Source organism: Trachemys scripta, unplaced genomic scaffold (assembly GCF_013100865.1).
Source record: "Trachemys scripta elegans isolate TJP31775 unplaced genomic scaffold, CAS_Tse_1.0 scaffold_34, whole genome shotgun sequence".
NCBI classification, from domain to species: Eukaryota; Metazoa; Chordata; order Testudines; family Emydidae; genus Trachemys; species Trachemys scripta.
Window position 1 is genome coordinate 23,484 of NW_023260520.1, and position 25,079 is coordinate 48,562.

At 55.2% G+C, this 25,079-nt stretch overlaps 2 protein-coding genes across 6 annotated transcripts; one reads left to right on the forward strand and one right to left on the reverse strand.

Annotated features, from left to right (window-relative positions):
• Positions 1–732: 732 nt before the first annotated feature.
• ATXN2L (ataxin 2 like) lies at positions 733–8,749 on the forward strand. 5 transcript variants are annotated; one of them, XM_034757742.1, is made up of 19 exons: positions 734–1,399; positions 1,496–1,620; positions 1,778–1,869; positions 2,953–3,153; positions 3,243–3,418; positions 3,594–3,698; positions 3,961–4,158; positions 4,309–4,398; positions 4,724–4,791; positions 4,875–5,155; positions 5,333–5,402; positions 5,523–5,669; positions 6,091–6,163; positions 6,462–6,649; positions 6,895–7,024; positions 7,109–7,230; positions 7,330–7,539; positions 7,623–7,812; positions 8,290–8,496. In XM_034757742.1, the coding sequence occupies exons 1-19, from the start codon at positions 862–864 to the stop codon at positions 8,358–8,360; spliced, it is 3,075 nt and encodes a 1,024-aa protein (XP_034613633.1). In that variant the 5' UTR covers positions 734–861; the 3' UTR covers positions 8,361–8,496. The 5 variants fall into 5 exon arrangements, with proteins under 5 accessions (XP_034613630.1, XP_034613631.1, XP_034613632.1 ...); XM_034757743.1 differs by having other exon boundaries at positions 8,285–8,475; XM_034757739.1 differs by lacking the exon at positions 7,623–7,812 and having other exon boundaries at positions 733–1,399; positions 8,285–8,749.
• Positions 8,750–9,578: 829 nt separating this feature from the next.
• Positions 9,579–19,673, reverse strand: TUFM (Tu translation elongation factor, mitochondrial; the record flags this gene model as incomplete). The annotated part of the gene is given in 10 exon segments (XM_034757745.1): positions 9,579–10,041; positions 10,212–10,331; positions 10,415–10,566; positions 10,677–10,781; positions 10,889–11,021; positions 11,096–11,260; positions 15,925–16,029; positions 17,182–17,348; positions 18,279–18,441; positions 19,627–19,673. Coding segments are annotated over 10 exon segments (1,328 nt in total), but the record flags the coding sequence as incomplete, so codon positions are not given.
• Between the last annotated feature and the right edge of the window lie 5,406 nt (positions 19,674–25,079).

A 25,079-nucleotide genomic window follows, 5' to 3' on the forward strand; every position in this document is an offset into this window, starting at 1 on the left:
CAAACCCAGAGTGCTACACCTTTCCCATCCACATGGCCAGGGAGTTACAGCTCTCCGATCCCCTCCTCCACAGAACTACACCATCCTAGCCACAGACAGAGTGCTACACCCCTCTGCCTACATGGCCAGGGAGTTACAGCCCTCCCCCTCCCCTCCTCCACAGAGCTACACCCTCCCACACACACACCACACACCCTTGAATGCTACACCCCTTCCACCCACAGCCATAGCCCCAGAGCTTCACCATCACCCCCCCCCCCCCAGAGTTCTACACCCCTCCCACCCACATGACCAGAGAGCTACACTTCTTACTTCCCCTCCACTTCCACAGAGTTACACCCTTCTCACCCATATGGCCAGAGAGATACATCACCCCCCCTGCATTATACTCNGCTCTTGGGACAGGGCACACAGTGTCTGAGTTCCGTGGTGAACATCTGGGGTCCCCCTGGGCAGTGGCAGGCCTGGCTCTTGGGACATGGCACAGAGCATCTAAGCTCAGTGGTTAACATGTTACTCATGGGGGAATTCTGCGCCAAAAAAATAAAAAATTCTGTGCACAATATTTTAAAATTCTGTATATTTTATTTGTCAAAATAACACAATATGATCAAAATACCTTACCTGTCAACAATACAGACAACAGCAAAAAAGATTCCCCCAGGAGTAAATAGTTAAAGAAACCCCTACAACAACCCAGTTCCAGATTGGGGGGGCTGGAGGGAGCTGTTGGGTCCCCAGAGCCCAGACACCCACACCCCATTCCCCCCAGAGCTGAACCACGGGGCAACCCCCAGCCCAGACAGCAGTCCCTCCAGAGCCTTTACTCCCCCCAACTTCTTTACTGTCCCACCGGGGCACATGTTGTGGTGCGGCCGTGCCCTTCCTTACCCTTTGCCAGAGCTGGCTGGGTTGTCCCATGCACTCTCCAGTCCCTGCAAGAATGAGGATCAAAAAGCATGCAGCTTCCAACCCAGCTGGGCTGGGCGCTCTGCTCACTGCAATCTGAGCTCTGCAGAGACCAGTGGCCTGAAATTCTGCGGGGCAAACAGGAAATTCTGCATTCTGCAGTGGCACAGAATTCCCCCAGGAGTAACCGTGGGGTCCCCCATGGCAGCGGGAGGCTGGCTCCTGGGACATGGCGCAGAGCGTCTGAGCTCTGTGGTGAACATGTGGGGTCCCCCATGGCAGCGGGAGGCCGGTTCTTGGGGCAGGGGCACAGTGTGCAGTAATGGTGGCTGTTTGCAGTTTGAGCTTGCTGTGGATGCGGTGCACAGGAAGACCCCAGATCAGCTGGTGGGACCTAAGCGGGAGGACATTGTGGACACCATGGTCTTCAAGCCCACCGATGTCATGCTGGTGCATTTCCGTAATGTTGATTTCAATTACGCCACCAAAGGTAATGCTGGCCCTCTAGATGGGGCCTGTTCCCGCTTGGGGCTGGGGGGTCACCCAGAGGGGGTGGCAGACCTTATGGCCCATTGTCTGCTCCTAGACAAGTTCACGGACTCTGCCATCGCCATGAACTCCAAGGTTAACGGGGAGCACAAAGAGAAGGTGCTGCAGCGCTGGGAAGGAGGGGACAGCAACAGTGACGACTACGACCTGGAGTCTGACATGGTAAGACTTCGCCCCTCCTTGCATTCAGGGCCTGGGGTGAGGTGGGCAGGGGTTAGCATGGGGAGAGGGCTCTGGGGTACCCAGATCCTTTCTGCTGCTTGGCGCTCAGCGCTGGGGGCTCTGCAGAGCCTGTATCTAATACTTGTCCTTGTTGCAGTCTAATGGCTGGGATCCCAATGAGATGTTCAAGTTTAATGAAGAGAACTATGGCGTGAAGACAACGTACGACAGCAGTTTGTCCTCCTACACGTGAGTGTGGGCCTGGGCTCTGTGTGGGAGGGAGCTGTCGCTCTTGGGGAAGTGTGTGTGATTCTTGGGTCCAGTGCCTTTGTATCAGGCTACAAAGGCCAAAGGGGCTGCCCCTTTTGAGAAGAACTGCAGTACCACACATGGCTCCGTTGAAAGAACAAGGGTGTAGCTCTCAGTAGTGAGGGAATAGCCAAGTTCAAGCTGCCCAGGCTGGCTTTCATTTAAAGTCACACCTCCATCAGGAGGATTTTGTTCACTCTTCTTCCACGCAAAAAATGATCCGTTTCCAGCTTGTTTTCTTTGGGGATTTGTCTAGTCCATCTTTCTGTTTTCCTGAGCCAGTGGTTCTCAACTTATTTACCATCGTGGGCTGTATATGCAGCTGTACGTGTGTTGTGGGCAGCATCCACACAATATATATACTACCTATATGGCCCTGAGGATGTGAGTTGGGCTGCAGCTGTATACCGATTGGGCCGCATGTGGCTTGCAAGCCAGGGGTTGAGAACCACTGCCCTGGGGAATCGGATACTGTTTCCTTTGTCCTTGTGGGCCTTTCACGTAGCAGAACGGGGTGGTGGGGGAGAGATTAGAAAAGGAACAGGCGGTTCTGAACCCACAAAAATGGATAGGAGCCTCGGGGGCAGGTGCGTGTGTGCGGTGGGAGGGGTTGGCTCAGGTTGGAGGACCTTGGATAGGTGCGTAGGGCAGGAGTTGGAGCTACTTCTAACTCCTTTTCTTTAACTGCCTTCATCTGGAGTTGATGTCCCTTTCATGTAGATTTTTTTTGGTATAAAATTTCCTAAGAAAACATCCAGATTAAACTGTTTAGTAAGAAAAAGTGTCTGGATGCATCTGAACCACAAAAGTGACCCAGGGTTTCTGCGTGCAGGGTGATTTTCATCCCCCTTGTGCTCAGATGGGCAAACGAATTCCAGAAACAGGCTCCCTCCAGTGGAGACCAGAGCAGCAATTGCCACCCAAAATGGGGGGCTTCAGACAGCTCTGAGCCATAGTGTCATCCTGTACAGCTCTTGGGAGGGTCAGCTGGCACTGAGGCCTGTCTGTCTGTCCCTGTCCTAGCGTCCCTCTAGAGAAAGATAACTCAGAGGAGTTCCGGCAGCGGGAAGCCCGGGCGGCCCAGTTGGCCCGGGAGATTGAGTCGAGCCCCCAGTACCGCCTGCGCATTGCCATGGAGAATGACGACGGCCGGACGGAGGAGGAGAAACACAGCTCTGTGCAGAGGCAGGTGTCTGGCAGGGACAGCCCCAGCTTGGCCTCCAGGTGAGAGAGGCGCATGCACACATGTGGGGTGGGGTGGGGTGGGGAGGGTGTGGGAGCCGATGTAACTCCTCTTCCATCTGTGTCTGCAGGGAGGGCAAGTATGTCCCGCTGCCACAGCGCGTCAGAGAGGGCTCGCGAGGAGGCGTCCGGTGCAGCAGCTCCCGGGGTGGGAGGCCAGGGGTGGGGTCCATCCCTCCCCGGGGCAGTGCGCACCATCCAGACAGCAACTCTAGTCCTGTCCCGGAGCAGCGAGGGATCAATGGAGGTGAGATCCGGGGACCTACATGAGAGGCTTCCTAGGAGGCTCTAGCAATGCCTGAGGCTGGTCTCCAGTGCCCTTCAGCCCGGAGTTCGCACACTGCTCTCTGGGAAGGTCAGGGACTGTGTCCAAGCTGCTTCACCAGCCCTCTAACCCCCTCCTATGCTTGCTTGCTTTCCAGGACCCTCCCGAATGTCTCCGAAGTCCCAGCGTCCCATCCGGGGTGCCAAGACCATGTCTTCCCCGTCAAGCCGCCCTGTGGAGGTCTCGGCAGCTCCCCCTGCAGGTAGGCAGGGTGGGGATCTTTCTGCTCTGATGGCTAGAGAGGGGTCTGCGGCTGGAACATTGTCCCAGTCACTGTTAGCCCGGTGGGCAGGAGGAGCGGCTGAGGGTTAACCTGCAGGGCCCTGCTGGAGACAAGGGTGGTGGTTTATAGAGTCTGAGAGCCCTAGTCTGTGTGGTTGTCCCTGTGTCTCTTGCTGTGTATGCGGGGGGGTGGGGGATCAGGACCTATGTTCTCACCCCGTCTCTAATGTTTCTCCCTGCAGTGGGCCGCATGTACCCTCCTCGCTCTCCCAAGTCTGCCTCAGCCACTCCAGTCTCTTCCCAGGATTCTCCGGTGGGATCTGCCGTGCCAGCAGCACCCGCATCCCCGTCGGAGGCCAGAACTGGCCTGGAGTCGAGTGTTTCCCCAACCCCCCCTTCTCCCAAAGTAGCCGCCCCCGTGCCGGCCACTGCTGTTGAGGGTAAGGCCCAGGGAGCAGCGTGGGGCTTCTGGGGACTCTTGTGGCTGCTGTGAGGAGATGGGCCTGGGGAGCTGTGCCTTGGAGCAGGGGTCGGGTGGGGCAGGGCAGGGCAGTGTAGTGTGTTAAGGGATTTCCATTTTCCCCTCCCAGGGAAAGAGGCTCCCACATCTGTGGCTAAAGATCCTGGCAGAACCTTGGAAGTGACGGGGCCATGTGAGCTCAACAAGGCAGCCAGCAAAGGTGTGTGTGTGCGTCTAGGAGTCAGCACTGACAGGGCCGGGCCCCAGCCACCCTGTGACGCCTCAGAACCTGGTGTGTGCCCCTGAGGGAGACTGCTCCAAGCTTCGCTTCCCAAGCGAAGGGACCTGGGGAGAAGATGCAGGGGCCTGCATCCTCCTGTTGGGGGTCTTTTCTGTGACCTGTCCCCCTCATGGAAGCATAACCCGTCTGTGTTGGCAGAGCTTTAGTGAGGCTGGGGGGTTGGGGTGGGGAGTGGGGGTTCCCTATGGCTGGGGGCACCCTGAGGCTGCAGCAGCCCCTCTGCTCACTCCTCTGTTCTCCACAGCAGGGCTGCAGAATGAGCAGAAGCGGACCCAGCTGGAGGAGCTGCGCAAGTTTGGGGCCCAGTTCAAGGTAAGGCCTGGTGACAGCAGGGAGGGTGGGGGGAGTGGGCGTGTCTGGGCTGGCCTCACCACGAGTATCTGGCTCCCCCACAGCTCCAGCCGAGCAGTTCCCCAGAGACCAGCCTGGAGTCCTTCAGTGCCAGGCCCAAGGAGCCTCTGGAGGGCAAGGAGAAGTCCCTTGAGCCGGGCATCTGTGAGGGTCCTGAGGAGGCGACCACCATGAGCATGGTGCCAAAGCCCAGCGGGACCAGCCTAGAGCTGCTGCCGGAGAGTGGCAAAGAGGAGAAGGGTCTGTGTGAGGTGGCCGAGCAGCAGGCGGCCAGCCCCCCGGGCAAGGGCGAGCCCGAGGACAAAGAGGAGGGGCCTGTGTCTGAGTGAGTCTGCAGCGGAGGGCCAGGGGTTCTCTCACAGGTTGGGGAGGGCAAGGCAGGCTGCACTCGGGGGAGTGGGGGGGGGGGGGCATGGCAGGCTCCACTGGGGGGAAGTGGGTTGGAGGGAGACGCTGGGCTCTCCAGGGTTTTTAACCCTGATTTGTCCTGCATTGGTTTCAGGCAAGTGAAGAAATCGACCCTGAATCCCAATGCCAAGGAGTTCAACCCCTCGAAAACGCTGCTTTCTGTGGTGAGTGATCTGGGCTGGAGGGAGTGGAAGCCCCATTGGCTCCAGCGGCTGCTGGTCCTCCCCATCGCTGGTGAGGATCTGGCTGGGTCCCATGCTCACCTGCTCTATCTCTGCTTCCAGAACAAGTCAACGAGCACCCCCACGTCACCGGGCCCTCGTGCCCATTCCACTCCCTCCATCCCAGTGATCACGGCCGGCCAGACGGGCATGTACAGCCCCCAGTACATTTCCTACATACCTCAGATCCACATGAGCCCTGCCGTCCAAGCCCCCCCCCCGGGGGGGGGGGGGGGGGGGGGGGGGCCACACTGGCAGCAGGAGATGAGGAAGCTGTGTGTGTGTGTGGGGGGGGAGCAGGGCCTGTCCAGGGGGGTGGGGGCACACTGGGAAAGCTGGGGGGAGGAGCTGCAGGGATGGCGGGGGGGAAGGCTGCAGGGATGAGGGAGCAAGGCCTGTCTGGGGTGGGGAGGAGGGAGTGGGAAGGAAATGGGGGATGGGGAAGCTGCAGGGATGGGGGGAGCAGGGCCTATCCAGAGGGGGGGCAGGGGCACATTGGGAAGAGGGCAGGAAGGGGGAGCTGCAGAGGGTGGGTAAATGTGTTTGGGGATGGGGGGAGCTGGGTTCTGAGGGGGCAGGGGAGCTCTCCTTGTTCTTAGGTAACCACCCTGCTGCCGCTCTCTCGTTGCAGGCGCCCCAGATGTACCCATACCCTGTCTCCAGCTCAGTGCCTGGCCAGCAGGGCAAGTACCGAGGAGCCAAAGGTGAGCCTGGCGTTTCTCAGTGGGGCATAGCAAGTCTGGCACCAGCTGCACTGATGGGATGGAGGGGCTGGCTAAAGCATGGACAGAGCTCCCCTCCCTGGTGGGTGGGGCTAACCTGGAGCCCCTCCCAGGGCAGCAGATGCTGATCCACTGGAGTGATGGGATGTCTGGGGAGAGATGGCAGCAGGGACCATTGCGTGGGGCTGGAGGGGAGGGTCCCTCACCATAGGGTTGAGGCAGCCATACAGCCTAGGGGCTTCTGGGGTCCGTTTTGAGCAGCTGGCTCCTTTTCCCACAGGTTCCCTCCCACCCCAGCGCTCCGACCAGCATCAGCCGACATCTGCACCCCCCATTATGCAGGCGGCAGCGGCGGCAGGGCCCCCCCTGGTAGCAGCTACGCCCTACTCCTCCTACATTTCCTATAACCCCCAGCAGTTCACGGGGCAGCCCACCATGATGCAGCCTATGGCGCACTACCCTTCTCAGGTAAGGGCCACGGGGAGGGGAGGGAGGGAGGAGCATGGGGGTGAAGCGAGAAGGGCCCTTCTGTCCCATTGTGGCCTCAGTGGGGCCATCTGGGAGCAGAGGGGTGAGTGTGTGGGGATAGTCTAACAGTCACGGGCCTGGCTCCTGCAGCCTTTGGGGGCAGAGGGGTGTGCCGGAGGCAGTGAGGGGTGAGCACACAGGGGTGGTCCCTCTAACAGCCGTGAGGCCTGGTTCTTCCCTTGCAGCCTGTCTTTGCCCCGATGCTCCAGAGCAACCCCCGCATGATGACATCTGGCAGCCATCCCCAGGCCATTGTGTCGTCCTCCACGCCCCAATACCCCCCCTCGGAGCAGCCCACGCCCCAGACGCTCTATGGTGAGTCTATAGGCTGGGGCCGGGGAGCCCCGGGGGCTGGGGCCAATTCTGCTGCTCGGGCTCTGACTGGGTGTCTCTCTCCAGCTACAGTTCATCAGTCCTATCCCCACCATGCGACACAGCTGCACCCCCACCAGCCTCAGCCAGCCACCACCCCGACAGGGAACCAACAGCAGGCGCAGCACGCTGCCCCCAGCCCCGTACAGGTGAGGGGGGACGTCCCCCGGGGCTGAGGGGGACGGGAGTGGGTAGGGAGGTGTTTGACTCCCTGACCCGGCTCACGACATTCCTGTGTCCTGGCGCAGCACCAGGCTGGACAGCCGCCCCACCTGGCCAGTGCCCAGCAGCAGCAGAACCTGTACCACACGGCCACGCTGACAGCCACGCCGCCCTCCATCACGCCAGGGCCCAGTGCCCAGTCCCCCCAGAGCAGCTTCCCACAGCAGGCTGTCTATGCCATCCACGCCCACCAGCAGCTGCAGCACGGCTACACCAACATGGCCCATGTCACCCAGGTAGGTGGCAGGGGCAGCAGGGCTGCGGGCACTACACGGGCCCCACCCACCAACGCTCATCCCCCTGCTCTCCCCTCCCACAGGCCCATGTCCAGACTGGAATAACAGCAGCACCGCCCCCCCACCCCGGGGCGCCTCATCCCCCCCAGGTCATGCTGCTCCACCCCTCGCAGACCCATGGGGGGCCCCCCCAAGGCGGCGTGCCACAGAGCGGGGTGCCCACCCTCTCAGCCTCCACACCATCTCCATACACCTATATAGGACACCATCAAGGTCAGTGCTGGGGGTGGGGGGATGTCTCAGAGGTTCAGGACTGGTGGGTGTGTGTGATGGGCCAGGCTGGTACCAGAGTAACCCCCCACCCCCTATGCTGGCAAGCTGTTGAGGGGCTACCCTTCCTTCTCAGAACTGAGCCCCCAGCTCAGGGAGATGATGGAGGGTCCGGCCCCTAATGTGAAGGCCTGCAGTGAGGGGGCTGTCTAGGCATCAGTGTGACAGGCCTGCAGTGCTCATTGCCCTGGGAGATGGGCGTGGTGAGGGCAGGGCATGTTCTTGCCTTCCTCCTGCAGCAGGTGCTGTGGGTGGGGCTTGGGGAGGCCTCTATGCAGTGGGGTGGATAGGCCACCTGGCTCCAGGCCCGGGGTGGGCAGGCGGGCTGGCTGCAGCCCTGTCTCCCTGCTGTGGGGGTCCAGTGCTCGGCCTCCTGTCCTGCTTTGCTCACTAACAATCTCTGCTCTCTTTCTAGTTCAGTCTCACCCATCCCAGCAGCTCCCATTCCACCCCCCTGGAAACTGAAGCCTCGATTCCTGACTGTGAACTGAACTCCCAGTGCCGGCCCCTGCCCGGGATCCGGTTTGCTCCTTCTGCCCCCTTGTGTGCGCCCCGGCCTGGCAGCCGGGCCCTGAGGTGGAACCCCCAGCCTGCCCCTTACGGGGCCACAGCTGGGGGCGGGGCTTTACCAAGCACCTTTTTTGTTGGTTTGCGGAGCGTGCAGCGGCAAGAGCCACCTGCCCCTGGCTCCTGGAGCCGCCAAGGTTTTATTTTCTATTATTTATAACTCCAATCGGGCTGTTAAACAGAGTGTTGGGCTCCCCTCCCCTAGTCATGCGACCACAGGAGCAGACCAGACTGATGAACACCGACTTTTTATTACATAAAAATATTTAAAAAGTGGAAAAAAAAAATAAAATAAAATTTTAAACTAACTCCATGGTGGGTGTTGGGGTGAGTCTGTGGGGGCTTGTGAGGGGAGGAGAATAACCTAAGGAGGGGTTAGACTTGTGGAAGGGTGGGGTTGGAGTCGGAGTCCTGGCTTCTGTTCCCTTCATTTCTGCTGTGTGTAGGGTGGGCCCTGGTGAGAGAGCAGGCACTGGCTGCTAAAGATCTCTAATGGAGTGACTAAAACTAGGGTAGGGCAGCCAGACCAAAGCCTGTGAAGGGAGGGAGTGAGATCTGCAGCTTCTACCCTGCTGCCCTCTGTTCCTACCCCTCAGCTGAAGCAGCAGTGGGTGTCCACTCTCAGCAGCCTGCTCCCCCCTGTTGGGGGCTAGGCCCCAGCTGCTACTGGAAGACATGAAGGAGCCTACTGCTCTGCACCCCATAGGGCCCTGCTCTTTACACAGGGCGGGAGGGAGGGGCTGTTCCACCCCATCCCATCTCTACCCTGACTTGAGGCAGGGTTGTTTGTCCCTATTTGCCCTTCTGCCACCATTCTCCTTCAGCTTCATCAGCCCCAGCTCTGCTCCCTGGGAGCTAATCCCCCCTTCTCCCACTGCTTTGCTAGGCAAGCACCCAAAGCTGGGGGCTGCCCCTCTGCTAGTCCACTGGGCCAGTGCCCTGGACAAGAGCTGGGACCTGCCTGAGAGCAGGCCAGGGTGCTGCCTGGTCCCTACAGAGCTAGTATCACTGGCCCAGCCCAACCCATGGGGGGGACATGAGCCTCTGTCACCAGCTGCTCCCCTGCCAGGAACCCCCTTCATCTAATGGTCACCTCCAGCACACACTCCCTTCCCCCCCCCCAGAAGGAGGAAGGACTCAGCCATGATTCTGCATCTTTATTAACAAAAGAAACCAGACAGCAGGAAGCTGCATAAGCCCCTTCTAGCCCCCTACTGGAGGGGCTCTGGGCAGGAGAGCCACCACGGGAGGGCAGTTCCATTTCTGTTGCCCCATGGCAGAGCAGTTCATACAACAGGCAGCTTGCACCCCACTCTGGGTGACCATGATGCTGCCAGGGGCAGCAGCAGTTCATAGGGAACACCAGCCAGAACTAGCCCCTCCCCCACTGTTTGCAGACACAGGCCTGGGGGCAGAACCAGCTCAGCCCAGCCTTTATGCCCCCCACTTGTCATCATCTGGCCCCATCTCCAGCGTCTTGGTGACCACACCGGTGCCAATGGTGCGGTTGCCGTCACGCAATGTGAAGCGCTGACCTTCCTCCAGCACCATGGGGTACCGAAGGGTGAGGGTCAGGGCTGTGTCCTCGCCGGGCATCACCATCTCCTGCAGGGGGACGGGGGGGAAGAGTGGGAGAAGGTCAGAGTGGCAGAGGCTGGCTGCCAGCCACCACTGACTGGTGAGGATAGGGACTGCGATGGGGAAGTTTGGGGAAGCTGGTTCCCCATGGTGAGCCCACAGCCAGTGCTGGGGGCAGGGAGGGGGGGGCTCTGTACCTTTCCAGGGGGCAGGGTGGTCCGACAGGCCATGTCCCAGGTCAGGGAGAACATGACAGGCATGTAGTTAGAGACGAAAGGCTTGTGCCGCCCGCCCTCCTCCTTGCTGAGGAGGTACACCTGGAGGGCAGAGGAAGAGACTGTTACAGCCCAGCAGCCCACCTTCCCCGCCCCCCAGCCCACTGCCCCAGCACAGGCCCCACCTGGGCCTCGATCTTCTGATGGGGCTTGATGGAGCCCGGTTTGCACATCACCATGCCACGCCGCACATCCTCCCGCTTCAGCCCCCGCACCAGTGCGCCAAGGTTGTCCCCGGCCTCGGCCCGCTCCAGGTTCTGGTGGAACATCTCGATGCCTGCGGGGGAGGGATGGGGTGAGCCCGGGTTCCCCAGCCTGGGCAGAGGGGTTTCCCCCACCTCTGGGAGGGGAGAGCAGGTGAGGGGTTCTGTTAGCTGCGCCCCCTACCTGTCACCACGGAGCGCATGTTCCGGTTGCGTCCCACAAACTCGCAGTCATCCCCCTTCCTGATGATGCCACGCTCCAGCGTCCCCGTCACCACCGTCCCACGCCCTGCAAGGGCAGAGGGGTCAGTGCCATGGGGCCCGGGATAGGGGTCCCTGGAAATGCACGGGGCTCAGTATGGGGGCTGGGGAGGGGTGGGGGGCAGCGGGCGTTACCTGGAATGGAGTAGATTGATTCGATGGGCAGCAGGAACGGCTTGTCCAGCTCCCGCATGGGCAGTGGGATGTGCGTGTCGACCGCGTCCAGCAGCTTCATGATGGAGTTCAGTCCCAGCTCGGGGCTGCGGTGCTGGGGGAAGGGAGGGCATTAGCATAGGCAGTGGGCAAGTGAGGCACTGGTGGGAGGGAGAAGGCAGGACTCACCTCCAGGGCACAGAGGGCAGAGCCCACAATGACGGGCGTCTTCTCCCCATCGTAGCCAAACTCGGAGAGCAGCTCCCGGATCTCCAGCTCCACCAGCTCCAGCATCTCCTGGTCCTCCACCGCGTCCGCCTTGTTGATGTACACCACGATGTGCTGCACCCCGATCTGAGGGGACCACAGGGTGAGGGGCAGCCCAACCAGCCCCAGCCTGGTCCTCGGGGAGGGGATCCCCTGGATCGCAGCCCATGCCCAGGGCTTCTGGCGAAGACGCCCCGTGACACTCTACCCCCACAACAGCGACCTGGCACCCCCATATTCACCACTGTGATAGGATTATGACTTGTTCGGTACAAAGTCTGCATTGTGAGGTACATAAGAATGGCCCTACTGGGTCAGACCAAAGGTCCATTTAGCCCGATATCCTGTCTTCCAAAAGTGTCCAGTGCCCCAGAGGGAATGAACAGAACAGGGAATCATCAAGTGATCCATTCCTTGTCACCCATTCCCAGCTTCTGGCAAACAGGCTATGGACACCATCCCTGCCCATCCTGGCTAATAGCCATTGATGGACCTATCCTCCATGAATGTATCTAGTTCTTTTTTGAACCCCATTATGGAGTTGGCCTTCACAACATCCTCTAGCAAGGAGTTCCACAGGTTGATTGTGTGTTGTGTGAAGAAATACTTCCTTTTATTTGTTTTAAGCCTTCTGCTTATTAATTTCATTGGGTGACCCCTAGTTCTTGTGTTATGAGTAGTAGTAAACAACACTTCCTTATCTACTTTCTCTACACCAGTTATGATTTTTTAGACCTCAATCGTATCTCCCCTTAACCGTCTCTTTTCCAAGCTGAAAAGTCAGTCTTATTAATCTTTCCTCATACAGAAGCTGTTCCATACCCGTAATCATTTTTGTTAACCTTTTCCAATATATCTTTTTTGAGATAGGGCGACCACATCTGCATGCAGTATTCAAGATGTGGGCGTACCATGGATTTATACAGAGACAACATGATATTTTCTGTCCTATTATCTATCCCTTTCTTAATTCTTCCCAGCATTCTGTTCACTTTTTTGACTGCCACTGCACATTGAGTGGATGTTTTCAGAGAACTATCCACAATGACTCCAAGATCTCTTTCTTGAGTGGTAACAGCTAATTTAGACCTCATCGTTTTATGTGTCTAGTTGGGATTATGTTTTCCAATGTGCATTACTTTGCATTTATCAACATTAAATTTCATCTGCCATTTTGTTGTCCAGTCATCCAGTTTTGAGGGATCCTTTTGTAGTTCTTCGCAGTCTGCCTGGGACTTAACTATCTTTAGTAATTGGTATCATCTGCAAATTTTGCCACCTCACTGTTTACCCATTTTTCCAGATCATTTATGAGCATATTGAATAGGACTGGGCACAATACAGACCCTTGGGGGACACCACTATTTACCCCTCTCCATTCTGAAAACTGACCATTTATATCTACCCTTTGTTTCCTGTCTTTTAACCAGTTACCAATTCATGAGAGGACCTTCCCTCTTATCCTGTGGCAGCTTACTTTGCGTAAGAACCTTTGTTGAGGGACCTTGTCTAAGGCTTTCTGAAAATCTAAGTACACTATATCCACTGGATCCCTCTTGTCCACATGCTTGTTGACCCCCTCAAAGAATTCAAGTAGATTGGCGAGGCATGATTTCCCTTTACTAAAACCATGTTGACTCTTCCTCAACAAATTATATTCATCTATATGTCTGACAATTTTATTCTTTACTATAGTTTCAACCAGTTTGCCCAGTACTGAAGTCAGGTTTTCAGGCCTGTAATTGCCGGGATCACCTCTGACGTTCTTTTTAAAAATTGGCGTCACATTAGCTATCCTCCAGTCATCTGGTACTAGGGTGACCAGATGTCCCGATTTTATAGGGACAGTCCTGATATTTGAGGCTTTTTTTTTTTTTAAATATGGGCTCCTATTACCCACCACCCCGTCCCGATTTTTCACACTTGCTCTCTGGTCACCCTATCTGGTACAGAAGCTGATTTAAATGAGCTAGTTAGTAGTTCTGCAATTTCACATTTGAGTTCTTTGAGAACTCTTGGGTGAATACAATCTGGTCCTGGTGACTTCTTACTGTTTCATTTATCAATTTGTTCCAAAACCTCCTCTAATGACACCTCAATTTTGGACAGTTCCTCGGATCTGTTGCCTAAAAAGAATGGCTCAGGTTTGGGAATCTCCCTCACATCCTCAGCCGTGAACACCAATGCAAAGAATTCATTTAGTTTTTCCACAATGGCCTTATCATCCTTGAGTGCTCCTTTAGCACCTCGATCATCCAGTGGCCCCACTGATTGTTTGGCAGGCTTCCAATGTACATAAAAAAAAAAATTGCTATTACTTTTTGTATCTTTGGCTAACTATTCCTCATATTCTTTTCTGGCCTTCCTAATTATATTTTTACACTTCCTTTGCCAATGCTCCTTTCTATTTTCCTCATTAGGATTTAACTTCTACTTTTTAAAGGATGCCTTTTTGCCTCTCACTGCTTCTTTTACTTTGTTGTTTAGCCATGGTTGCTCTTGGTTGGTTCTCTTACTATGTGTTTTAATTTGGGGATACATTTAAGTTGAGCCTCTATTATGGGGTCTTTAAACAGTTTCCATGCAGCTTGCAGGGATTTCACTTTTGGCACTGAACCTTTTAATTTCTGTTTAACTAACTTCCTCATTTTTGTGTAGTTCCCTTTCTGAAATTAAATGCTACAGTGTTGGGCTGCTGTGGTGTTTTCCCTGCCACGAGGATGTTAAATTTCATTATATTATGGTCACTATTACCAAGTGGTCCAGCTATATTCATGTCTTGGACCTGATCCTGTGCTCCACTTGGGACTAAATCAAGAATTGCCTCTCCTCTTGTGGGTTCCAGGAATAGCTGCTCTAAGAAACAGTCATTTAAGGGTCAAGAAACTTTATCTCAGCATCCCATCCAGAGGTGACATGTACCCAGTCAATATGGGGATAATTGATATCCCCCATTATTATTAATTATTATTATTATTGAGTTTTTTTATTTTAATAACCTCTCTAATCTCCCTGAGCATTTCAGTCACTATCACCATCCTGGTCAGTAATATATCCCTACTGCTATATTCTTATTATTAGAGCACGGAATTTTTATCCATAGAGAGTCTATGGCACAGTTCGATTCATTTATGATTTTTACTTCATTTGATTCTACGCTTTCTTTCACATCTAGTTCCACTCCCCCACCAGCACGACCTGTTCTGTCCTTCCAATATGTTTTGTACCTTGGTATTACTGTGTCCCATTGATTATCCTCATTCCACCAAGTTTCTGTGATGCCTATTACATCAATATTCTCTAGTTCACCCATCTTATTATTTAGATTTCTAGTATTGGTATATAAGCACTTTAAAAACTTGTCTCCTTTTAGCTGTCTGCCGTTACATGATATAATTGAATCGGACTATTTTTTATTTGATTGTTTCTGATCAGACCCTGCCTGTATTTTATTCCGTCCTCATTAGGGCAGAGAGATTCTCTATTAATAGAGCCTCCCCTAAGGAATGTACAAACCATGTGCTCCTCCGCACCGGTCGGCTTTCCCCCAGCCATTAGTTTAAAAACTGCTCTACGACCTTTTTAATGTTAAGTGCCAGCAATCTGGTTCCATTTCTGTTTAGATGGAGCCCATCCTTCCTGTACAGGCTCCCCCTTTCCCAAAAGTTTCCCCAGTTCCTAATAAATCTAAACCCCTCCTCCCTGCACCATCGTCTCATCCATGCATTGAGACTCCGCAGTTCTGCCTGCCTACCTGGCCCTGTGCGTGGAACCGGGAGGTATCATGTTAAAAGTCTTGAGCTGTTGAAAATTAATATCCTGTTGGATTGTAGGTGCCGTCATTGGATGGGAAGTTATAAAGTTTTGCTGTGTGTGTGTTAGTGAAATATGTTGTGAGACACCCACAACCAGCCTTTCAGGTACAGCAATGGAGGAGCCAGACAGCGCTGATGGCCCATTAATGGGAATCCACACTCCCAGGGACTGTCCCAGGAACTGTGTACAATGGAGACCTCTCAGAGAGAGCAGGTACACAATGGAGGCTGCTTGACTCAATCACAGCAAAGGTTCTTTCCCCAGCTGGAAAAGCTACACAAGGGGGAAGTGACATCATCACTGGTCCTCACCCCCCAACTCAGCTCCTGGGAACCCGGCTGGGGGACACTGAACGGGGAAGGGGGTCCCAGGCTGGAAAGGAGAATCCCAGGGCGAGACACAGCCGGATTCAAACCCTGTCTAGATAACAGAACTCAGGCTGCAGACGTGTTTCATTTCTTAGGTGTGCAGCTCAAAGCTGGTTACCTATTACTTATAATTACTTACAATCCACCTGTCTGTCGCGAATACACCTGTTTGGTACGTTACCTACAACAGCGCGTTTTGGCTGAAGTGCTTGGGGAATCTGCTCAGGGGGCAAGGCTGGTGCATGCCCACTGTCCTTTGTAGGAGTGGCAGACTGGGTAATAAACGTACACCGGACAGGCTTCTGACCAGGGCAGGACAGTCCAGGTCTGGGGGCCTAGGTTGCGGAGCTGGGGGGGATTGGCTGGAACCTCTCTAGTGCTGGTTCATGAGTGGCTGGGAGAAGCCTTCATGTAACTGCAGCTGGGTGTGTCCCTGTCTGTGTGCAGGACCTGGAGGGGTTTGCAGCTTGTCCCAGCATCACAATGAGGGAGGGGACCCAGGCTGGTGAGCTCAGTAGTACCCCAGTTCCAGGTTGCACCCTGGGGAACCCCTCAGCCCCCCCTCACCTGTTTGGCTAGCAGCAAGTGCTCTCGGGTCTGCGGCATCTGCCCGTCTGTCGCTGCCACCACGAGGATGCAGCCGTCTAGGGGAGAGGTGCCAGTGATCATGTTCTGGAAGAGAGGGACGGCGGTGCTCAGATGCTGGTACCTAGGGATGGGGTCAGGGGAGCCAGCACAGGCTGGGGAGGGAACGGAACTGGGGGGCGGGAATGTGTTATTGTTGCACCGAGCTTGGCGGTGAAGTTGTTGGGGTGACACACACAGACCCAATCCCCAGTGAAGGAAGAGTGAAACCACCCACAGTACAGCCGCTCCCCGCCCTTCGCTGCTCCCTCGCCCACACCCTGCTCCTCCCCTGCTCCCCCCCGGTCCCCACCCACCCACTGTTCCTCCGGGGCTGGGAGGAGGAAGTGGTGGGGGGGAGAGAGAGAGAAGGGGAGGGGGTCTCAGGGCCAGGGAGGAGGAAGCGGGAGGGTCTTGAGGGCTGGGAGGGTGAACGGGGGTGAAGGTGTCTCAGAGGCTGTGTAGAGGAAGCAGGGGTGAGGGAGGTGTGTCTCAGGGGCCAGGCGAAGGAACTGAGGGTGTGTGTGGGGACAGAGGAAGGGATGGGGGGGGGAGGGGTCTATCTTTGGTAGGGTGACCAGACAGCAAGTGTGAAAAATCAGGACAGGGGGTGGGGTGTAATAGGAGCCTATATAAGAAAAAGACCCAAAAATCGGGACTGTCCCTATAAAATCGGGACATCTGGTCACCCTAATCTTTGGGAACAGAAGGATGGAGAGTGGTGAGTGTGGGGACAGAGGGATGCACAAAGGGAGGGGCACAGAGGTGGACAAAGGTGAGTATGTTTGGGGACAGAAGGAGGGGCAGGCTAGAGGGGGTGAGTTTGGGGGTATGGAGGTGCAGAGAGGCAGGCAGAGGGCTGTGTGTGGGGACAGACGGAAGGACAGGTTGGGGGGGTGCGTTAGGGGATAGAGGGGGCAGGTTTGGGGGTACGGAGGTGCAGAGAGGCAGGCAGAGGGCTGTGGGGTTAGGGATAGAGGCAGGAACAGGAGGGTGTGGGCAGGGACAGCGGGGCACATGGGGGTGCACGTGTGAGGATGGAGGAAGAGATTGAGGGGGTGCGTTCGGGGACTGGAAGGCAAGGGGAGGCTTGGACCTTTAAGACAGCAGAATTCTGGGAAATGTGGCTGCCTAGCAGTACCACGACAATTCACCCACAGGCCGAAAGGGGCAGGTCTCCCCCGCCCGCCCTGCCCTCACCTTGATGTAGTCGGCGTGGCCAGGGCAGTCGGTGTGGGCGTAGTGCCGGTTGGCCGTGGCATACTCCACATGGGAGGAGTTGATGGTGATGCCACGAGCCTTCTCCTCTGGTGCATTGTCGATCTCCTCGTACTTCTTGAACTTGGCACCTCCAGCCTCAGCTAGGACTGAGGGGGGGGGGGCAGGAAAAGGGGGTGAGTAACCAGCTGGGGAGGAGAGGCGGGCTGGGAGCCAGGACGCCTGGGTTCTATCCCAGCTCTGGGAGTGGAGTCTAGTGGGTTACAGCAGGGAGGGCTGGGAGCCAGGACTTCTGGGTTTAATACCTAGCTCTGCCAGTGACCTTCTCTATGACCTTGGGCCAGTCCTTTCTCCACGTGGCTCTTGTTTCCACTCTCACTAGGGTTACCATATTTAGTGCCTCCGAAAGGAGGACACTAAAGGGGCCCCAGCCCCACCCCCGCCCCCCCCCCAAAGTCTCCGCCCCCCCCCCTCCTTACCGCAAACAGTAGAGTCGCGGGAAGCCTGAAGCAGGTAAGGGGGGGTGTGGGGGGAGGAGGCACGGCCCACCCCCGGCCCCGCAGGTCCCCAGCCCGTCCCCCGAGCCCCCAGCCCGGCCCGGCACCCGAGCCGGCCCGGCACCCGAGCCGGCCCGGCACCGGGCCCCCCGAGCACCGCCGGCCGAGCCCCCGGCCCGGCACCTGGCACCCGAGCCCCCGGCCCGGCACCTGGCACCCGAGCCCCCGGCCCGGCCAGGCCCCGCCGGCCCAGCACCACATGTCCGATTTTCCCGGACATGTCCGGCTTTTTGGGATTTCCCCCCGGACGGGGATTTGGAGCCCAAAAAGCCGGACATGTCCGGGAAAATCCGGACGTATGGTAACCCTAACTCTCACCCCTTTAGCCAGGGAGCTCTTGGGGGTAGGGGTTGTTCCCTTTGGGGCTGTGCAGCACCCATCATCAGCACACCTGGTCAGGGGCTGTGGGCAGCACCTGGGCTCAGCAGGGGCCTCTGGCAGCTACCATGACCCAATCAATGGGGCCAGGGGCACAGGAAACCCCAGGACACGCAACCCCCTGCTCCAGGCCCCCCCACTCACCTTTGGTGATGGCAGCCGTCAGTGTGGTCTTGCCGTGGTCCACGTGCCCGATGGTGCCCACATTGACATGGGGCTTGTCCCGCACGTAGGTTTTCTTGGCCTCGACAGCGAAGCTGCGCAGCAGGAGAGGGCAGAGGCGGGAGGCTGGGCTGGGCGGGGATACCTACGGGCACAGGGAGCCGTGGCATGAGTATATCCCCCATAACCTCCCCACACCACCCCCCCAGCCCCCCCACCAACCCCACCCACCACAACTCCCCACATCCCCATCCCTCCACTGACCCTACCTGGGCTCCATCCCCCAACCCCACCCCCCACAGCTCCCCATATCCAAATCCCCCAACTCCACCCCCCACAGCTCCCCACATTGCCATCCCCCCACCCAGGCTCCACCCCCAACCCCACCCACCACAACTCCCCACATCCCCATCCCTCCACCAACTCCACCATGGCTCCATCCTCCACAGCTTCCCCCTACAGCTCCCCACATCCCCACCAACCTCACCTGGGCTCCTCACATCCCCATCCCCCCATCAATCCACGACATGCACCACAGCTCCCATAGCCACCCCCAACCTCACCAGCCACCCAACCCACCAGGGTTCTCCAAGCCCCCCCTCCCACCACACACACAGCTGGGCTCCCCACAATCCACTTGTCACGGAGTGTGGGGGGCTCAGGGCCCTGCACCCCTGGCTTCCTGCAATTCACCATGACTCTCAGCCAGCCAGTAAAGCAGACAGTTTATTTAGACGATTCGAATACAATCCAAGACAGGTCTTGCAGGCACAGACATCAGGACCCCCTCAGATAGGTCCATCTTGAGGTCCCAGGTCACTACACCACAGCCCCTTGGGAGGTCAGAGTCCCGTCTGCTTCCCAGCCATTCCACCAGCCAGCCCTGAAACTCTCTCCTCTTTCCGGGCAAAGAGGTCACCTGGCCTCTAACCCCTTCCTGGGTTCTCATGTTACATGCTCAGGTATTCTCCCTCGGCCAGTCTCCCATCCCCCAATGCAGACCATCCTAGCCACACTCCCCTGTCAGCATTCAAAGACCACATTAAGAACAGTCCCAGTTCGTCACACCACTTTCCCAACCCTCACCTCATTTATAACCCCCATCACAGCCCCCACACCCCATCCTATGGCCCCCTACCCACATCCCCCCCACACCTCCCTAACAACTCCAACCCACCCAACATAGCTCCCCCACTGCCCCTAACACCCTCCTCACCCCCAGTTTCCCCCTTCTGTGGCCAAGGCCCCAAACACCCCAGTGCACTGGGGGAGCGTGTGTGTGGTCACGGCAGTTACCCTCACAGCCCATCCCAGACAGGTGGCTCCTTACCGTCCCCAAGACGCCCAGCAGGTAGTGGGAGAGGCAGCCCCGGAAACCTGTAAGAGGTACAGGGAAAAGCTGTGATCACCCTGTCATGCTGTTCAGTCACCGCCCCCCACACCCATCTCCCGTCAGCCTGGAGGCTCCCCCCACCCCCTGTCTGGTCATCAGGAGCCCCTGGTGCTTCTCGACTTGTGCCTGGATCAGAAGCTCTTTGGGGCAGGGACACTCTCTCTATTGTTTGTGCAGCACCTTGCTCACTAAGCGGAGTGGCCCTGGGCTGGACTCCTGGGTTCACTCCCCAGCTCTGGCGTTGAACAAGCCCGATCTCCTTTCCACACTTCACTTTCCCTCTCCGACTCTACCTAGAGCTGCACATTCTTTGGGGTAGGCGATCCTCAGCATGCCAGGAGCCCGCTCTCCGCTGGGATCTAGCACCGCCAGCTAGTCATTATCCTCACAATACAAAACCGCCTTGAGAAAGTGGAGAGTTGGACTGAAATCAACAAGATGAAATTCAGTAAAGACAAGCCAAGCGCTTAAGTTAAAATCCAAGGCAGAGCTACAAACCGGGGACTCGCTGGCTCGCAGCTGCACTGCTGGTCAGGATCTGTGGTTAGAGCAGGTCACACACTGAATGAGTCAGTGATGTGGCCCAGGTGTGAAAAGGCAGATCTCAGTCTGGGGCGTATTAACAGGTGTGTTGCATGTAAGACACAGGAGGTAGTTGTCGCCCGTGGCAATGGTGAGGCCTCAGCTGGAGTGCTGGGTGTAATTCAAGGTGCCAGAGTTTAGGAGAGATGGGGACAAACTGGAGAGTCCACAAAAGAGCAACAAAACTGATCAAAGGTTTAGAAAACCTGACCTGTGAGGAAAGTTAAAAACCTGGGCTTGTTTAGTCTAGAGAAGAGAAGATGGAGGGGGGACTCTTCAGCTTGGTTATGGACTGTTATAGAGGATAAGAACATAAGAGCAGCCAGACTGAGTCAGACCAGAGATCCATCTACCCCAGTATCCTGTCTTCCAACAGTGGCCAATGCCAGGTGCCCCAGAGGGAATGAACAGAACAGGGAATCATCAAGTGACCCATCCTCTGTCATCCATTCCCAGCTTCTGGCAAAGAGAGGCTAGGGACACCATTAATGGATCTATCCTCCATGAACTTATCTAGTTCTTTTATCAATCATGTTATAGTCTTGGCCTTCACAACATCCTCTGGTGAGGAGTTCCACAGGTTGACTGTGTGTTGTATGAAAAAATACTTCCTTTTGTTTGTTTTTAACCTGCTGCCTATTAATTTCATTTGGTGACCCCTAGTTCTTGTGTTATGAGAAGGAGTAAATAACACTTCCTTATTTACTTTCTCCACACCAGTCATTATTTTATAGACCTCTATCCTATCCCCCTTAGTTGTCTCTTTTCCAAGCTGAAAAATCCCAGTCTTATTAATCTCTCTTCATACGGCAGCCGTTCCATAGCCCTAATTTTTGTTTTCCATTTCTGTACCTTTTCCAATTCCAATATATCTTTTTTGACATGGGGTGACCACATCTGCATGCAGTATTCAAGATGTGAGCGTACCATGGATTAGAGGCAATATGATATTTTCTGTCTTATCTATCCCTTTCTTAACGATGCCCAACATTCTGTTCGCTTTTTTGACTGCGGCTGCTCATTGAGTGGATGTTTTCAGAGAACTATCCACTATGATTCCAAGATCTCTCTCACGAGTGATAACAGCTAATTTAGACCCCATTGTTTTATATGTATAGTTGGGATTACATTTTCCAATGTACATTACTTTGCATTTATCAACAATTGAATTTCATCTGCCATTTTGTTGCCCAGTCACGAGTTTTATGGGATCCTTTTGTTGCTCTTCGTACTGGGACTTAACTATCTTGAGGAGGGATAGCTCAGTGGTTTGAGTAGTTTTGTATCATCTGCAAATTTTGCCACCTCAGTGTTTACCCCTTTTTTCAGATCATTTATGAATATGTTGAATAGGCCTGGTCCCAGTTCAGAGCCTTGGGGGACACCACTATTTACCTCTCTCCATTCTGAAAACGGACCATTTATTCCTACCCTTTGTTTCCTATCTTTTAACCAGTTACCACTCCATGAGAGGACCTTCCCTTTTATCCCATGACAGCTCACTTTGCTTAAGAGCCTTTGGTTAGGGGCCTTGTCAAAGGCTTTCTGAAAATCTAAATACACTATATCCACTGGATCCCCCTTGTCCATGTGTTTGTTGACCCCCTCAAAGAATTCTAGTAGATTGGTGAGGTATGATTTCCCTTTACAAAAACCCTGTTGACTCTTCCCCCAACAAATTATGTTCATCTATGTGTCTGGCAATTTTGTTCTTTACTATAGTTTCAACTAGTTTGCCCGGTACTGAAGTCAAGCTTACCAGCCTGTGATTGCTGGGATCATCTCTGGAGCCCTTTTTAAAAATTGGCATCACATTAGCTATCCTCCAGTCATTTGGTACAGAAGCTGATTTAAATCATAGGTTACAAACTACAGTTAGTAGTTCTGCAATTTCACATTTGAGTTTCTTCAGAACTCTTTGGTGATACCATCTGCTGCTGGTGACTTCTGACTGTTTCATTTATCAATTTGTTCCAAAACCTCCTCTAATGACACCTCAATCTGGGACAGTTCCTCAGATTTGTCACCTAAAAAGAATGGCTTAGGTTTGGGAATCTCCCTCACATCCTCAACCATGAAAACCGATGCAAAGAATTCATTTAGTTTCTCCGCAACAGCCATATCATTCTTGAGTGCTCCTTTAGCATCTCGATCGTCCAGTGGCCGCACTGGTTGTTTACTAGGCTTCCTGCTTCTGATGTAAGCAAAAATTTTGGCTAGCTGTTCTTCAAATTCTTTTTTGGCCCTCCTAACTATATTTTTACACTTCCTTTGCCAGAGGATGCTCCTTTCTATTTTCCTCACTAGGATTTAACTTCCACTTTTTAAAGGAGGCCTTTGTGTCTCTCACTGCTTCTTTTACTTTGTTGTTAGCCATGGTGGCTCTTTTTTGGGTTCTCTTGCTATGTTTGTTAATTTGGGGATACATTTAAGTTGAGCCTCTATTATGGTGTCTAAAAAGTTTCCATGCAGCTTGCAGGGATTTCACTTTTGGCACTGAACCTTTTAATTTCTGTTTAACTAACTTCCTCATTTTTGTGTAGTCCCCCTTTCTGAAATTAAATGCTACAGTGTTGGGCTGCTGTGGTGTTTTCCCCGCCACAGGGATGTTAAATTTAATTATATGATGGTCACTATTACCAGGTGGTCCAGCTATATTCACCTCTTGGACCAGATCCTGTGCTCCACTTAGGACTAAATCCAGAACTGCCTCTCCTCTGGTGGGTTCCAGGACCAGCTGCTCCAAGAAGCAGTCATTTAAGGCATCAAGAAACTTCATCTCTGCACCCCTTTCTGAGGTGATATGTACCCAATCAATATGGAGATAACTGAAATCCCCTGTTATTGAGTTTTTTTTTATTTTAATAGCCGTTCTAATATCACTGAGCATTTCAGGTGCTCAGTGATATATCCCTACTGCTATATCCTTATTCTTAGAGCATGGAATTACTATCCATAGAGATTCTATGGTATAGTTTGGTTCATTTACGATTTTTACTTCATTTGATTCTACGCTTTCTTTCATGGGGATCAATGATCTGTGTTCACTGAAGGTAGGACAAGAAGTAACAGGCTCAATCTTGGCAAAGGAGATTTAGGTGAGATAGTAGGAAACACTTTCTAACTAGGAGGCTAGTTCAGCTTTGGAACAGGTTATCTAGGAATGCTGTGGGGTCCCCATCTCTAGAAGGTTTTGAGAACAGGCTGGACAAACCCCACTTGGGGTTGGGCTAGGGTTACTTAGCCCTGCCTTGGTGCCAGCGCTGGACTAGATGACCTCTCGAGGTCCCGTACAGCCCCATGTCTTGTGGTACTTGTGGCTGACTGGCCCCAGCTCCAGTGGGAGCATGGACTGCGCCCTTCCGTGGGGTCGAGCAGGGGGCACCCTTCTGGATCAGTGGGCGCTGGCACTGCTGGTACAAATGCTCAGGGTTTGTAGTGCTGGGGTGAAGGCAGGGCCAGGGTTATGAGGGATCTCGGTGAATGGGGCAAGAGACAGAGCAGATGGATTCAGACTCTCGGCTGTTCAGGCCAGAAGCACCCACTCTGTGACCATCCAATCCAACCTCCCACCCAGTCCTGGTGGAGAATCTCACCCAGTGTCTCCTGCTGACTGCACTGGGGCAGCCCACCCCCAGAGCTGCAGCCCCCAGTAGTTTCTACCCCTATCTCAGTCACTCTCCGACCTAACCCTAACCCTCTCTCCCCAGTAATCCCCTTCCCGCACCCCCCACTTCCTCCAACACCCCCCAGACTACTCTGCTCCTCACCCATCCCCAACCCAGACCCCATCCCTCTCCTTTCAGGATCTCTGCTCCCCCTGCCATCACCACCCTTCCCCCACCAAAATTCCTCCCCCTCCTGCCCCATCTCCCCCTCTTTTGTCCCACAACCTGACTCTTGCCACCCCCCAAATCCCTTCCCCCTCCTCCCATCACCAACCCCCCCAAACCCAGATCCCTCCTCCTTTGCATAACCCTGTAACCCCCCTCCACAGCGTAACCTGCGTGCTGCACCCCCTGCTCTCCACACAATCCCTCCTGGCCTGATCCAGAACCACCCCTTCTCTCTCAGGATCCCAGCTCCCCGCTTAGCCCCTCTTCCACCATCATCAAGCCCTCAAATGCCCCACCACATCACCACCCCCTCCACAGTCACCTGCTCTCCTGAACTCACCTCCTACCCCCAGATCCTCCCTGTCCCCAACAACCTCTCCCTCAACCCCTGCTCCTCCCCATAATCTCCATCCACCAGATAACCTGCCCCTATATTCCACCCCCCGAGCCTTCTCTCCCCTCTCAGGATCCCTTCTCCCCCCGCAAATTCCCCCCTTCCCAGATCATCCAATTACCAAACGGTAATTAATGACTGGGACAATTTATCAAGGGTCGTGGTGGATTCAAACAGATCAGCTCTCAGATTATTGTGGGGCAGGTCCCTGGCCTGTGCCAAGGGGTCGGACTAAATTATCACACTGGCCTTTCCAGCCCTAAACACTGTGAAAGCCAGACCTACCCCCCACTTCCCAGAGACTCCCCCGACCTCCTGCTCCCCAACCTCCCCCACACCTACCAGAGACTCCCACCTCCTGTAACCTCCCCCCCACCTCCCAGAGACCCCCCCACCTCCTTCCAGCCCCCCAACCTCCCCCCACCTCCCAGAGACCCCCCCACCTCCTTCCAGCCCCCCAACCTCCCCCCCACCTCCCAGAGACCCCCCACCTCCTTCCAGCCCCCCAACCTCCCCCCCACCTCCCAGAGACCCCCCACCTCCTTCCAGCCCCCCAACCTCCCCCCCACCTCCCAGAG

Coding starts and splice junctions, on each gene's coding strand:
- ATXN2L (XM_034757739.1), top strand. CDS start 862: ATGTTGTGGTGCGGCCGTGCCCTTCCTTACCCTTTGCCAGAGCTGGCT. Junction 3,699..3,960: donor CTCGGCAGCTCCCCCTGCAG/GTAGGCAGGGTG, acceptor TTCTCCCTGCAG/TGGGCCGCATGTACCCTCCT. Junction 7,231..7,329: donor CTGCCCCCAGCCCCGTACAG/GTGAGGGGGGAC, acceptor GTCCTGGCGCAG/CACCAGGCTGGACAGCCGCC.